This window comes from Hakea prostrata, chromosome 5 (assembly GCF_041222555.1).
Source record: "Hakea prostrata isolate BN-2017 chromosome 5, UWA_Hpros_2, whole genome shotgun sequence".
Classification (NCBI taxonomy): Eukaryota; Viridiplantae; Streptophyta; class Magnoliopsida; order Proteales; family Proteaceae; genus Hakea; species Hakea prostrata.
This window is the reverse complement of record NC_142604.1, coordinates 17376264-17390742: the sequence shown is the minus strand read 5'-3', so window position 1 is coordinate 17390742 and position 14479 is coordinate 17376264. Positions and strand designations below refer to the sequence as shown.

The window sequence follows — 14479 nt, the reverse complement described above, 5'->3', positions numbered from 1 at the left end:
CATAAAATGACCTGAATGAACCTCATATCTGAAAGAGAAAAAAATATATATAGTATTCTGGGTGAACTCGATCCATTTAATTTGTGAAGCTACCATAGAGGTATACATAAAATGCCTAAATGAACCTCATATTAGAAAGAGAAAAATTATATATATATATATATATAAGAGAAAAAAAAACAGACAAAAAAAGGTAGAGTACATGCTTTTATAATAGTAGTATAAAACGCATTCCACGAAACAAGGGAATCATAACTTTCAGCTGCATTTGGGCACGTAGTTATGCGGTTATACATAAGGCTAATCCCAAATACTGGGCACGTGATTTATAAAATATCTAGAGCTTGATATAAAATCATAGAGTATATCCCCGTGCCCAGTATAGTGGTAACGAAGATGTCAACTTCTGAAAGCACATCTTCAAGGGTCATGACATTGAAGTCTTCCATCAAAGCTTGAAGGGCACAGATGGGGTCAATCTCAGTCACAATGACATGTGCATCAACCTACTTGAGAGCGGAAGCACGTCCCTTGCCGACATCTCCATACCTTGCCACAACTGCGACCTTTCCAGCAATCATAACATCAGTAGCTCTCATCAATGTAAGTAAATATATCCAACTGTGTTGCCCCTCCATTAGTGGTATCACATTCTCCTACTATAACTGAAAATTTCCATAGCTGGCCATATTATAATCAACTTGAATGTTACAAACATAATAGTTTGCAAATTTGAATGTTACAAATGTTATAGTTTGTAAACTTAAGGAGTGCATATATGATTTGCTTGAAATTTTAAAAATTAAAAACAAGAGTGGATCGATGTTCTTACCTATCTCACTACCAGCTCTCCTTGCAATTTTTTTGTTCCCAACAAAAATGATTTTCCCATCAATTTCTCCAAATATCCCTTCTCCTGAAAAATTTTCAAATTCTGTGACATTTTCTGGTTTAGACCTTGCATAGTCAACAAGAGCAGCTGCCATTGGGTGACTTGATTTATTTTGGTCACAATGAAGGAGATTGGACTGTACCAGTAAATCAATGTGTTGAGGCTAACATCATGAGAGAATTCTGAAATCTGTAACTACAAATTCTCCTCTTGTAACGTTCTAATCTTATCGAAAGCCATGGTTTTAATCTGAGCTAGAATCTCAAGATTATATCCTCAATACCAATCTCGTCATCAATAAATTTTGAATATAAAATCATAGAGTATATCCTCAATCCCAACTACTGGCAGTGAAGAAATAAAGAAACATAGAATATAAAATCATATACAAAGAATAATAAAAAAATAAAAATAAAAAAAAGGAGAAAAATAGAAAGATAAATAAATCGAGAAAGAGTACACAATTGTAGAGTATATTGTTTTCCAAATTTTCTTAACCCACGCATATAGAAAGGGAAGAGAATAAATAGGAAGAAAAGAAGGAGAAAAGAGAGAGAAAATAGGGATTGAAGAGTTAGTTTTTAATTAGGAATGAAATTTTGAATACATAATAAGATTCTTTTTTTTTTAATTTCCTTAACCCACTTTTATAGAAAGAGAAGAGAATAATTAGGAAAAAAAGATGAGAGAGAAGAGAGGAGAGAATAAATAGGGATTGAGAAATTAGTTTCTAATTAGGAATAAAATTTTGAATACCAAATAAGATTTTTTTTTTCAAAAATTTCCTTTAACCCACGTTTATAGAAAGAGAAGATAATTTGGAATGACATTTACCTTTAAAAATTGTTCTCAATAGTAGGGCCAAATAGTAAAAAAATAAGAGAATTAACATTATTTTTAAAAAATTCCTCGGCCCCTCTATATGTCCGCCCCAACGAATCCAGAAGTCAATAAATCAGTGAAAACCGTATCAAAAGAATTCAAATTTCCAGAAGATAAGATAATGTTAATCGTAAAAATGTTAGCAAATAATGTTAACCGTATCAGTGATAATGTTAGCAAATAATGTTAATGCCGTATCAGAAGGTATCAGAATATAAGATAATGTTAATTCTCGGTTTTGAGAATCCAAAAGTCAATAAATCAGAATCCAAATTTCAAGTTCTGTAACAAATTCGAAAGCTAATAAGAAACTCTTCAGCAAATTGTTGAATTTCAAAAAAAAAAAAAATGTAGAAGACGAACACTGCAAATGGTACAGAGAGTGGATTAATACCTTGAAAACCCTTGACAGCCCGCTTTATTTTCTTGGCACATCCTTTGCAATATGCATGTTGACCTTCAAAACCGCCATTATCAATCCATCTTCTTTCTTCTCCCCATCTCCTTCGTCTCACCATTGTTCGGCTTCTCACCATTGTTTGGTTTCTGATTACAATGAGAGAAAGAATACATAGAAACCCAATAAATTCCTCGAATATAACTGAACATCAAATTCAAATTTCAAAATTCAAAATTGAGAGGAAGAGAGAAGTAGAAGGCAACCCACCTCACCCATTATAGCTTGTTTTTCTGTGAACATGGGTTAACAATAATATACCAAAAGAAGAAGTTGAACTGTGCAAGGGTTTACTTCAGGAAGCTCTTAATTTTCAATTCAACGGAAGGTGCAGAATATTTCTTCAGTTATTACTTTAATTGAACTTCTGCAGAGGTAAATTCTGCAATAATCGAAAGTTGGGAATTTGGAAAAATTAGATGAAAGATAAAAATCAGAAGAACGGGAAAAGAAAGATTCAGAGAGATTAAGAGGGATTTAGAGAGAGATTCAGAGAGAGTTCGAGAGGGAGAGGGATATAGAGAGCGACAGACTTTGAGAGAGATTGAGAGAGGTCGTAGAGAGATTTAGAGAGAGATTCAGAGAGAGTTTGAGAGGGAGAGGTATATAGAGAGTGACAGACTTTGAGTGAGATTGAAAGAGGTCGATAAATAAATCGAGAGAGAAATTAAGAAAAGGATTAAAATTAATGATAAATTAATAATAATTAATGACTAAAATGTCTAAATTACCCTTATAAAAATAAGTAAATAAATAAAAAATAGTACAACATTATTGGTATTTAGAACAATGATAGGGACAGAAAAGGACAGAAAAAGATTTACGAAAAAGGTAGAGTATATGCTTTTATTATAGTAGTATGATATGATATGATATGATATGATATGATAGTATGATATATAGTATTCTAATGAACTCAGATCATCTAATTTGTAATGTCAATTCTAAAAGATAAATCAAGAAGTTACTCATGATACTATTCTTTATTAGTTTAACAGCTAGATGAGAGGATTTCAATGTGTTTGGAGTTTTTGGACTTCAATTTTATATTTGTATATGTAATGCTTTTCAAACATGCCAATATAAGGTTGAGTTAGTTAACAATGACTAAACCCTCTTAGTGAAGAATGCATAAATTTGACCTTATATATAAAAGCTTTCTTCTACAAAAAGAATGTTATTCAAACAATCCTAATGGCCTTCTTGTTTTCAGCCATCCATTCATACTATGTTATTAGGTTTTCGCCAAACTTGTATCGTTTGGTCTAAAAGACAAGAAGACTAAGGACGCGTGTAATTAGCCAAAATCGTTGATAAAAACTGTTTTGCTTCCTGTAATTTTTGTAACATAAATTAGACTTTATGAAAATTTCTACTTCCAAAAGCATCTTTTATGCGACAAGTAAAAACTGTTTTACTTGCATGATGCACGCACTCCAATTCTTTCACGCAAACAAAACCCAAAATCTGCAATTCCCAATGAAAACATATACTTTATTACATAATCCATCGTATTGACCGATTTTCATTAATATGAGATTCAAGAATTTAAGATTCAAGATTCAAACAAACTAGTAGGACAGTTGTTGGTCTAGTCATAAGAAACTAAAATTTACAAAGTACTAGTGCGACTATAAGAAATCAAGACTCAGATTGTTTCGGCATTGCAAAACGACATAATGGGCATGTATTCTTGTGCTCCAACCACTTGATGATGCATTCGCTGTGAAAAAAATGTGAACACTCTAACTCTATGATGTCAGCTCCTCTCACGTAATCATCCATGCAAATCATACACAAGTCTGTTGAAGAGGTATCATGTAATTTCTTGATCTCCAAAGCCTCAATCGAAGACTTTGAAGCAGGAAGCAAGCTAAAACCTTCATCTTCATTCAAATTGGCTTCAAATTCTCTACTTTCTTGCCAAATATCTTCATATTCTATTAAATAGACATCAAGAACTATGAAGATAACCAATTCTCCATTATCCTTTTTGGCTTTGCGGAACTCTGCTTTTTCAGAAGCATATGTAAATATCTCTTCCTTCAATCTCTCAATGGAGACGGTAGGGATTTCAAGTTCTGTAAGCATATCGTGGATATGACACTTAATAACTTCACGGATAAACAGGCTATGGAACTCAACTTTGAATTGTCTCCCGAATAAGAAATTACCTACCCAAAGAATAATTGAACGGCCTTCATCATTTGGGAATGTTGCCCTAATATCCTCACCTTTAACCATAAAAAAGATTCTGACTCCGATTTCGGGTTCAGCACTCACTCCCACGGTGTTCTCTGATTTTTTAAACCGGGAATGGAGAGACGAAATAATTGCCCGAGGCCTTGGACGCAAAAAGCGAAGCATGATTGAGTGACCCGTGAAGTTTCAAAAGGAAAACAAAAGAAAACGGAAGAATGGCCAGACGAGTAGCAAGAGAAGGAGCTCGCCAGTTATATATAAGACTTAGATCAAGATTTCCAATCCTTGTGGTATTGTAATCATATCAACAATAGAATAATCAAATCGGACGGTGGGGATTTTGCCATACGCAATCGAACGGTGTGGAGCAAAATTCGGGGGTTTAATTGTAATTAATTTTTTTATTTTTATATTCATGAGTTTTAAAAGTTTACAAATTTACACATGGAAGCCCTTCAGTGTGGGAAACCACCGCCCTCAACGGAAATCACCCACCACCTGAAAAACAGATAAGAGTGAAAGAGAGAGGAAAGAAAATCCATTGACTGTTGAGGGAGATGGTGAGTGGAGGAGGAGGAGCTCGAGTCTTCGGCGGAGATCGGAGAAGAAGGAGATGTTAAAATGGCGAGCGGCGGAGATAGGAGAAGAAGCAGAAGTTAAAATGACAAATCCGACGCTTGCAACCACGATCCAGCCCTGCTTGTTGTGTTCTTAAATCTCTTGAAATCGAGTTAAAACTATATGGGCAAGAAAACAAGAAGCATATTGATGGAGTGTGATTATGATTTCATTGTGTTTATAAAGTTCAACTGGATTTTCTTGCTTACAGATTTTCTATGGTAGAATCATGTTTTGGTTAGGAACTTCTTCCATCTAATATGTCATCCGAGATTGAATCAGGAAACATTCAGAACCGAGGGCTTATTTGCATCCTTGATTATACTCTCAAGAGCTTTTGACATGTATGATCCGAGATCGATAACAACCCTAATCGTAGGAAGCCGAACGGTGAGAAGAAAACGTGAGTAACAATTGGGAAATTATAACTCATGAGGAGAAATAATTGAGATAGTAACATATTGATTTTTGTAATACTTGTTTTGTTGTTTTGTCATTTTCGAAATTTGATTGTTTCAGCCCTGCATCTTTCACCCAAGCACCTGAGGTGGGGAAGTAACAGAGATTTCTCGAATGTCATTTTACAAACCCTAAGCCAAGAGTTTACAAAACCCACCATGGATCCCTACAAATAACTCTCCATTACAAATAAGGTTGAAGGGTGAGCATATTTTCGTGGGTAAATGAGTAAATCTCTGAGAAGGATAATCGAACTTGAGAGAACTGGAGAGAACTGGAGAGTGAAAAGAGAAAGAGCCTCAACATCGGGTAGAGCGAGGGGCCCGATTTGTAAATTTGCAAACTTGAATGTAAAAATTAAAAAAATCATATTTTCAATTAAACCCCCGAATTTTGATCCCACCGTCCGATTGCCTCTGACAAAATCCCCACCGTCCGATTGGCTCAGCAGCTGGCAGCAGCCGCTGCCGCAAATGAAAATCCATAAAAACATAGGTGTTCTTCTCGTTGTCTTCACAGTTTGCATCTCTTCCTTCTATTCGGTGTCTGGCTGCTGGTGTAGGAATCTGGGTTTCTGCTCTAGGTTGCGTTACTGTGCTTCTAATTCATTCGTTTTCACAAGTTCGAATCCACTAGGAATCTCTGAGCTCTTCTTCAAATTGGTTTTCTCAAGTTCAAGTCCAACTAGTTGTCTTGTTCTATCATGTATTATAAACGACAATGAACGTAGTCGTCAAGCTCTTCTTCAAATTGGGTTAGTGATTTTGTTAGGTTGTGTTCTTCCTCTTCTTTGTCAAGAGAGATTAATCATGATTAATGTTGCAGTTACTGCACAACGTTCAAGTTTTGAGGAAAACCCCCATAAGTTCCAATGATGGTAACTTAGAAATTAGTGTCAAATTCCATTACTCTGTTCAAAATCAAACTGTCATACTAATAGGACTGGACAATAGAGGCCAATATACCGCACATGAGGACACACGTTCTAATGAGAGAACTCGATATTCAGTTCTCTTCCTTGCTTATCCCTGAAGAAAACAAGTCCCACATCCATAGTATGCTTGCCGAGCAAAACATTCTTGCCACGGAAATAACGGAACAAGAGATATCTACATATGCTTTTGAACAAGCCAAGTCCTGCAAAGAGAAAAATAGTAGCGGGTCCTTGGACATCTACCTAAATATTCATATCTTTACATTTACATTAGTAGTCATAGATCCTTATGAATAAATCGGAGAGCTCCAAGCTAGGCTGATGAATTTAAATGGAGATGAAGGGTATCGCTTGGTTCCGGCTTCAAGATCTTCCATTGAAGCTTTAGAGATTATGGAAGTCAACCACGCAGAAGAAGTGGCATCTTTTTTAACAGAGACGTGCATGATTTGCATGGATGAATATGTGAAAGAAGTCCATATCTCACGATTGCCTTGCTCTCATTACTTTCATAAAGAATGCATTTTCAAGTGGTTAGAACACAAGAATACGTGTCCCTTATGTCGTTTTACAATGCCTATAGAAGTTTAACTTCATTATCTTTTGATCCGAGTTGTAACTGTTATTATAATTCTGTTGCAACTTGTAAGTCGAAGTGATATTTTTCTGTCTTTTGGGTAAGAACGAGATCAATTTTCATGTGATAATGGAATTGTGAATCTTCAATAATGATCAAATAGCCATGGTGTCTTCTCCACGTAAGCCCCATCTAAGAAGAATGCTACTGTAATGCTCTATATGTTTGATAGCCTTCTGCAGAATCAGTTGTCAAATGGTTTGATCCCAGTATAAACGCCCTAACCAGAATTTGGATACGCCCATACGAGAACCCCTGTATTTGCATTGGATCGGTTTTAGGATTCAAGGATCCTGGTTTAGGCTATATAGAGACCATAACAAACCCTCATCAAAACCATCAGTAATCTTTTGAATGGCTCGTAATTCGTAAGCCCAAACGTGGGTGATACAAATCAAAATCCAAAATTCACTTTAGCAAACTGCCAGGCCAGGCGCCAGGTGTTTCCAACAATTTCAACAGAGCAAAACCATCAGTATTCTTTTACAAATTTAAAATTTCTCCGCTTAAAAAGGGAAAGAAGGTAAAAATTTAGGGCAGCCTCGTGTAAATCCAGAAAAAACATGATCCACATCCTGCACTACATGAACCAGGATACTTGCATGATGCACGCACTCCAACTCTTTCACGCACAGAAAACCCAAAATTCTGCAATTCCCTATGAAAGCATACTTTATTTCATAATCCATCGTCTGGAGAAGGCACTTTTAGGACACAAGAGTCTTACACAGCTAAATTATATCATAATGATGAGAGATTTAACATGATGATGTCTCTCCTGAAACCCTTACATGATGTTTCTATTGAACACAACCCTAGAAGACTTTCTTCTAACCTGTTCAAACCTCTCATCTCCTCGCCACAATCGTTCACATGCTTGGCTTCATGTTGAGTCGAGATGCAAGCTTCTGACCCAGAAACTTGTCAGCCTGCGACCACAGAATATAGAAAACGATTTATCACGCTTCTGATCTTGTCATGTACCAGCCAGCTACATTACAAAAATTGATAAATCATAGAAAGATTTTCAGACAGTGCGAAAAGGTATTTGCTAGAAATCCTCCTACAAATGCTAATATGCATAAGAACGGTCTAAATATGGATGCTTAGAAAAGGGCGAACCCAGTGCCAAAGGGTGGCTCTACTTCCTATGCAGACTTGCCCCAGCAATTTATGCTGAGGTGCTGTTTCAATGCCTTGACCTCAGGCAACAACTGTGATACACCAATGGATGATCAATATGTACCCAAAAAAAAACCAACTCAAAATGGAAGATTAGGATTAAAGCTGTTGTGATCAATTGGGATTTGAGCTACCTCACCACGTGGCAATCACAAAGAGAAAAAGGCTTCCCCACAAGGACAACTTTCCTTTTCTATCTCCTACTGAGAACTGACTTCTCTACCTGGCCCTATAAATAGAAAAGCAGGGTACAGTGTAGAATGTTAACATTTAATCCCTCACGCTTATGCTCTTTCAATTTCTCAGCTATTAACACTGTTGCTCGGGTTTCTGATTTAGGCATTGGAAAGTCCACACCGACCCTCTATTGCCCAGGTCTACATTCTTGGTGTGCAAGGTCTGCTCCCAGCACAACAACTAATCTCAGTGACAACAAGTGGCAGAGGTCCAGTTCAGTTAACTATCATACAATCATGACTTGATACAAGAAGTGTTACAAGCTACACAATGGGTAAACAGACATTTTCTCGTCATATTATTCCATGTAAGAGAAAGTCATCCTAAAAGTAAGAGAAAAACTGGGAAGGGAAAATGTAGCCTCACCTGAGACCAGTATGAGATCCAGATGCTGCGAATCTCATGAGTGACTCTTGGGTCAGATAATGCATCCACCCACCGACAGAGGAAACGCTCTTGCCTGCCACAGATAGAAGGCAGAAAGATAAATCATTCACTATTTTGACCGTCTATACATCTGTATTACTTAAGTAGATGTGCAAGCACAGTACCTCGCTGGATCAAAGGAACGGTACCTCTCTCCAGGCTGCGTGAAGTTATTCTCCTTCTCTATGATAACCTGTTGACAGTGTAAGGGTAATTATTACCTAACTACAAAATATTTTTCATTAATTTCAAGTATGAAAGCAAACAAATATCAATAGACCAAAGGTGAAACCTAAATATGCAAGCTGATCATTTTCATACACATGCATAACATCCCCCACCACACACACACCCACCCCCCCCCCCCCCCACCCCCAAAAAAAAAAAAAGAAGAAGAAGAAAGAATACACGCATGAAAAGAAACCAGCCCTAATGGAATAGATGAGATACAATATGCTAGTCGAAATGTAGTTCATCATCATCACGAGGGAAAATAAAACAAACTGATTCTGGATCAATAGGGTTGGGAAGGTGGGGAAATAGATCCGAGAACATGGAAATTCGTTTCTGGAAGGCTAATAATAGAAACCAACCTTACTGCGCCTCCCAGTGCACAAAGCTGGCGGGGTGGGAAACCTCTCAGCATGGCGAACGGGATCAAACCTTGAAGGAAAGTAATTGATCTGAAAAATTCAATTCTCATCAGACAACATGACAAAAATTAAGCAGAAATGGCCATAGAACCTAACATCATCCATTTGTCAATGCCCTCAGGGCAGACCATTTGATGAATAAGTTATAAACTTACTTCTGAAAGGAACAACAGAATCAACAAAGATTACCTCCTCATCCCTGTGCAAAAAATTCATGAAACCTTCATGGTGATTGTTATGGTGTGTACACTTGGGAGCATTTACTGGTAGCATCAGATAGTTTGGCCCAAGGCGGTGCCTCTGTGCATCAGCGTAAGAGAAGATACGTGTCTGGAGCATCTTGTCATCCGAATAATATATACCAGGGACCACGAGAGCTGGGCAAAATGCCAGCTGCTCATTCTCTGCAAAGAAGTTATCGATGTTCTTGTTCAAGACCAAGCGACCCACTGGTTGCAGTGGCAAGATATCCTCAGGCCAGATCTTTGTCACATCAAGTGGGTCAAAATCAAACTTATCCTCGTGCTCTGGATCTATTGTCTGGATGTAAAGCTTCCACTCAGGATAATTACCAGCCTGGATTGAATCATAGAGATCCTTGGTGGCATGACTGTGATTAGTTCCTCCAACTGTTATGGCCTCATCGTCCAATAAACTCTTGACTCCACAAGTGGGTTTCCAGTGGAATTTCACATATTGTACTTTCCCAGCCTTGTTGATGAGAGTGTAAGTGTTTACACCAAAACCATCCATATGTCTGAAATCCTGTGGAATACCAACATCATCAAAGAGGAAGGCAAACATGTGCAAGCTTTCTGGATGGTGAGAGAAGAAGTCAAGGATCCTCCAGTTTTCCTGAATGTGAGACTTAGGATTGGGTTTGAGGGCATGGATCATGTCAGGGAACTTCATCCCATCACGAATGAAGAACACTGGGAAATTGTTTCCAACTAGATCAAAATTGCCCTGCATTTCACAGTAAACAGCAAAAAGTGTTATAGAAAAATAAATGTAGGCCATCAAAAAACATCAATTTATTAGATATTCATGTACCAACGTTCCATTACATCTCTACTTTGGAAAGGGGAAAAAAATGTCACTGTCAACTTTAGCCTTATAATCTTTGTCTAAGACTCTAAGGTCTAATATATATAACTTAATCCCTCATTAAACATCCAAATTGTCAAATGTGGAATGATTGGGCATCAGTCCTATTGTCACATAAAAGTAATGATCTAACTTTTTTTTTTTTTTTGTAGTGTAACAATTTCAACTCCCTTTGCTTTGATTTGCCTTGCAACCATTCCAATGAAGAGCACAATGAAGCAATTCATTATCCAAAACTGGTTCACTGAATTAGAAATAAGTCTAGGGTTGAGTTTTATACATATTGCACCTTTGGTCCATCGGGTTTTTTTTTTAATGTAATAGTCCAGTGTCATGCATAGTATGAGTAACTTGCCAAAATCTCACTGATCCCAGTAATAGCTAGTGTTTTTTTGGGATTACACGGGAGGTCTTGTGAGTTAAAAGCTTGGATTCCTTGGCAAAATCTCATTATATCTTAGAATTTGTCTCTACTTTCATGCTTCCCAACCAAATCTGGTTTTGAATAAAGTAGGTAAATGAGGAATCAATAGCTCATTCACGTTTTTGTTCTCTCAACCTATCCCTTATTCTCTTCTTTTTCATCTTCTGTCTCCTCAGCTCAACTCCCCCTTCACTAACTTCATCTCTCTTTTCTAATGAGCAGTTTTTCACTTGAAAAAAGTGGCATAGCATAACATTTTGGTACTTAAAATCAAAAAGGTCTGGAAAAGAATATGTTTGTAATTAATTAAAGCATATAAGTAAACAAAAAAGGAGAGCAGTGCTATCACAGAAACCAAGAATAAAAGGGAAATGGTAAAGAATAACATAACTTGACGCAACATAGTAATAAAAATGCATCTAGTGTCTAATTTTGAACAAATAGATACAGTACACTGATCAGTAAATTAGGGGAAGTAAGGTAACAAGAGCTACATTTAGAGGAAGCCTGGATAGGAAAGGAGTGGGAATTAGGATAACGGAGTCACCCTTGGGGGGGGGGGGGAATCCAAACAAGAAATATGATCACCGTAACCATAGCCATACTTGAACTCAAACTCAATTCCTCAAAACCTCAAATCTGATCTCTCCTATGATTACATGAAATAAATAGAAAATAGAAACAACCCAAAGAAGAAGCCACTCAACTAAGCCATAGCTAATTAAAAAACTACTCAAGAAACTCCTACATAATCTAACATTTCAAATAAAATAAACTAAAATATGTATTTCCATTCTAAGAAACCTACTAGCCTTTCCAGACCAGAAAACTAGGTTAGGACCAGTACTTGGCCTGGGCCTCCAAAGTAGGTCATGTCGGTCCAGCCAGCCTAAAGCAACTGCATCAACATATGAAGCAAGAGAAACAGCAGTGCATGAAGCTTTTAAAGAAAAGTTAGCCAAGGTGACCATCTGATACAGCCTAAAATTGCTGACTTGTTCAATACTCAAGTTAGCATGCTTAAGTTATGGAAAAAAAGAAAGAAAAAACAAAGGATAGTTGCTGGCTAGATCAAAGAAATAAGCTTTTTCTGAGGAATTTATAAATATTAAATTTATAAGCATGCACACCCATATTGAGAAGAAAAGGCTGTGACAAAAATAATTACCTCCCTGGTGTAAAACTTAACAGAAAAACCTCGAGGGTCTCTCAGGGTCTCAGGGCTGCCACGTTCATGGATAACAGTAGAGAATCGAACAATCACTGGAGTCTGGACTCCAGGTGCACGAAGGAAATCAGCAAATGTCAGGTGAGAAATATCATGCGTGACCTCAAAAAAGCCCTTGGCACTAGCTCCCCTAGCATGAACAACACGTTCTGGGATACGTTCCCTGTCAAAATTTGCAAGCTTTTCTACCAAATGATAGTCTTCAAGAAGAATTGGACCTGCCAAACACAAGTTGGAATCAAATATCAGATCATTAAAAATCAGACCTTGAATACTGAAAGTGCTTCCATCATAGAGATTAATTGTATTCTTTTATTCAATCAATGACAATGCTCTTCTGCATCTCTTCTATAAGAGTCAAGCCATTTTCCAAGCAACCATCAATATTACTCAGATCTTGGAGATAGCAAATCATACTTTCCACTTATCAAGCTATGGAGAAATCTTTGACAAGAAAAGTAGAGCCATACAGATTACCTCCCAGTTCGATTATTATGATCTATCAAATCAATATGCTAACAGAAAAAGAAAAGGAAAAAAAAACAGATATGGGGGTAGATAGTCCATCTCAAGAACGAAGCAGAGAGGAAGAAAACAAGGCCACTTCAGTTAACAAGAAAAATCATAGCCATCCCCACAGTACAGACAAGAATTTGTCCACATAGGCCAGAAGAAGCTACTCTGCATACTTTACGCCGCAGGACAGAATATCGGTGTGCATTAGAACAGCAACAAACACACCTTAGACATGTATATACCAGTTTCAAATTCAAGAAACAAATATTTCCTGCATTACGATCAATATCTTCAACCCCATTCGCATTCGCAAAAATATAATCGTTAGCAGATAAAAGTTCCCATATAAAATCCAGTTATAAAATGTACTGAAATACAAAGAAAAGAAATTATTCTATTCGAACAAAGAAAACAATCCATAGATCTCAAACAATACCTCTAGTTCCAACAGTAAGTGATGAGTTATTGTTCCACACAGGGGCACCAGAATTTGTTGTCCAGAAAGGAGAATCGAAAGCACTCGAAGGCCGATGCTGCATTATGCCAATAAAACCACATAAACACAAGAGAATAACATATTCAATAAATGATGAATCGAAACACAGCAAAATGAAGGACGTGAAAAACAACCCTTAGAACAGCATTACCCAGAACAAACTAGCGAATTCGGAATGGAAACCTAAGAACCGAACTAAAATGAATCAAAACAGGCGAGTCGTAAAGAAGTTTCAATAGAACATCGAAGATGGTTCGGATGTAAAGCAAGAAAAAGAGAGTGAAAGCTATAGGTACCTTGTAAGGATCCATGGCAAGAATGAGAGAGAGAGAGAGAGGGGGGGGAGATCTCTTCTTCGACTCTTCGTATAAGAAGTGAAAACCGGGAAGAACTCCTTGGTTCCTCGTGCTTGACGATTTTGTTTGTTTCAAGAAAGAAACAAAAGAGCAGGTGGGACCACGCGTTTCTCAAAAGCTCAATTAAATGAAAAACGGATAAGATCAAAACAGAAAGTAACATTAAAATCTCGTTTCACGATAAATACTAGGGAGTTTTCAAATTCTCACGCCATTCCGGATTTATGTTTAATAATCTAGTCTAGATCAAAAGATAGGAGACGAGATTTTGTTAATATACTTTCTCGTGATTAACTAACGATAATCTTGAATTTTACAAATAATTTCCGTTGTTTTATGATATTATTATTAATTATAGGAGACAACATATTTTTTCTGGGTAAACACAAGAGATTTTATATCGAGAAAAGGATATGATATATCTACAGATGAAGACGAGAGAGGCATCCATGCTTTCTTCATCTTGTTTATGTGATTTTCGAAAACGTTCCTGGAATCTTTCTTGTTCGAAAATGACGTGACCACCTACGACATCGAGAATAGAAATACCTCAAAAAGTGTGCCAACGATCTGCTGTTACCACGACGCTTTTGGACTCTTCTTGTCCGCAGACACTGACTGGGGAAATGAGCCACCGAGTCCGGATCTGCACCCGGCAGGGTAGCGCTCTGGAGTCCGGATCTGCGACGACGGGAAGCACTTTTGTGCTCCCAGAGAGGGAGCACCTTGTGCTCCCCAACGCTTTCTAACCACAAAAATCTGTTGGGCCCAAG

General features: G+C 37.2%; 2 protein-coding genes across 2 annotated transcripts; both read right to left on the bottom strand.

Annotated features, from left to right (window-relative positions):
• Positions 1-3872: 3872 nt before the first annotated feature.
• Positions 3873-4598, bottom strand: LOC149015521 (uncharacterized). The gene has a single exon (XM_089156543.1). It carries the CDS (start codon positions 4596-4598, stop codon positions 3873-3875), a length of 726 nt encoding a protein of 241 aa, XP_089012669.1.
• A 2981-nt stretch (positions 4599-7579) lies between these two features.
• Positions 7580-13782, bottom strand: LOC149015520 (catalase isozyme 1-like). Its single transcript, XM_089155822.1, has 8 exons — positions 13647-13782; positions 13291-13387; positions 12279-12556; positions 9769-10545; positions 9520-9609; positions 9052-9119; positions 8867-8960; positions 7580-8010 (listed from the first exon to the last, which is right to left on the bottom strand). The coding sequence occupies exons 1-8, from the start codon at positions 13659-13661 to the stop codon at positions 7951-7953; spliced, it is 1479 nt and encodes a 492-aa protein (XP_089011948.1). The 5' UTR covers positions 13662-13782; the 3' UTR covers positions 7580-7950.
• Between the last annotated feature and the right edge of the window lie 697 nt (positions 13783-14479).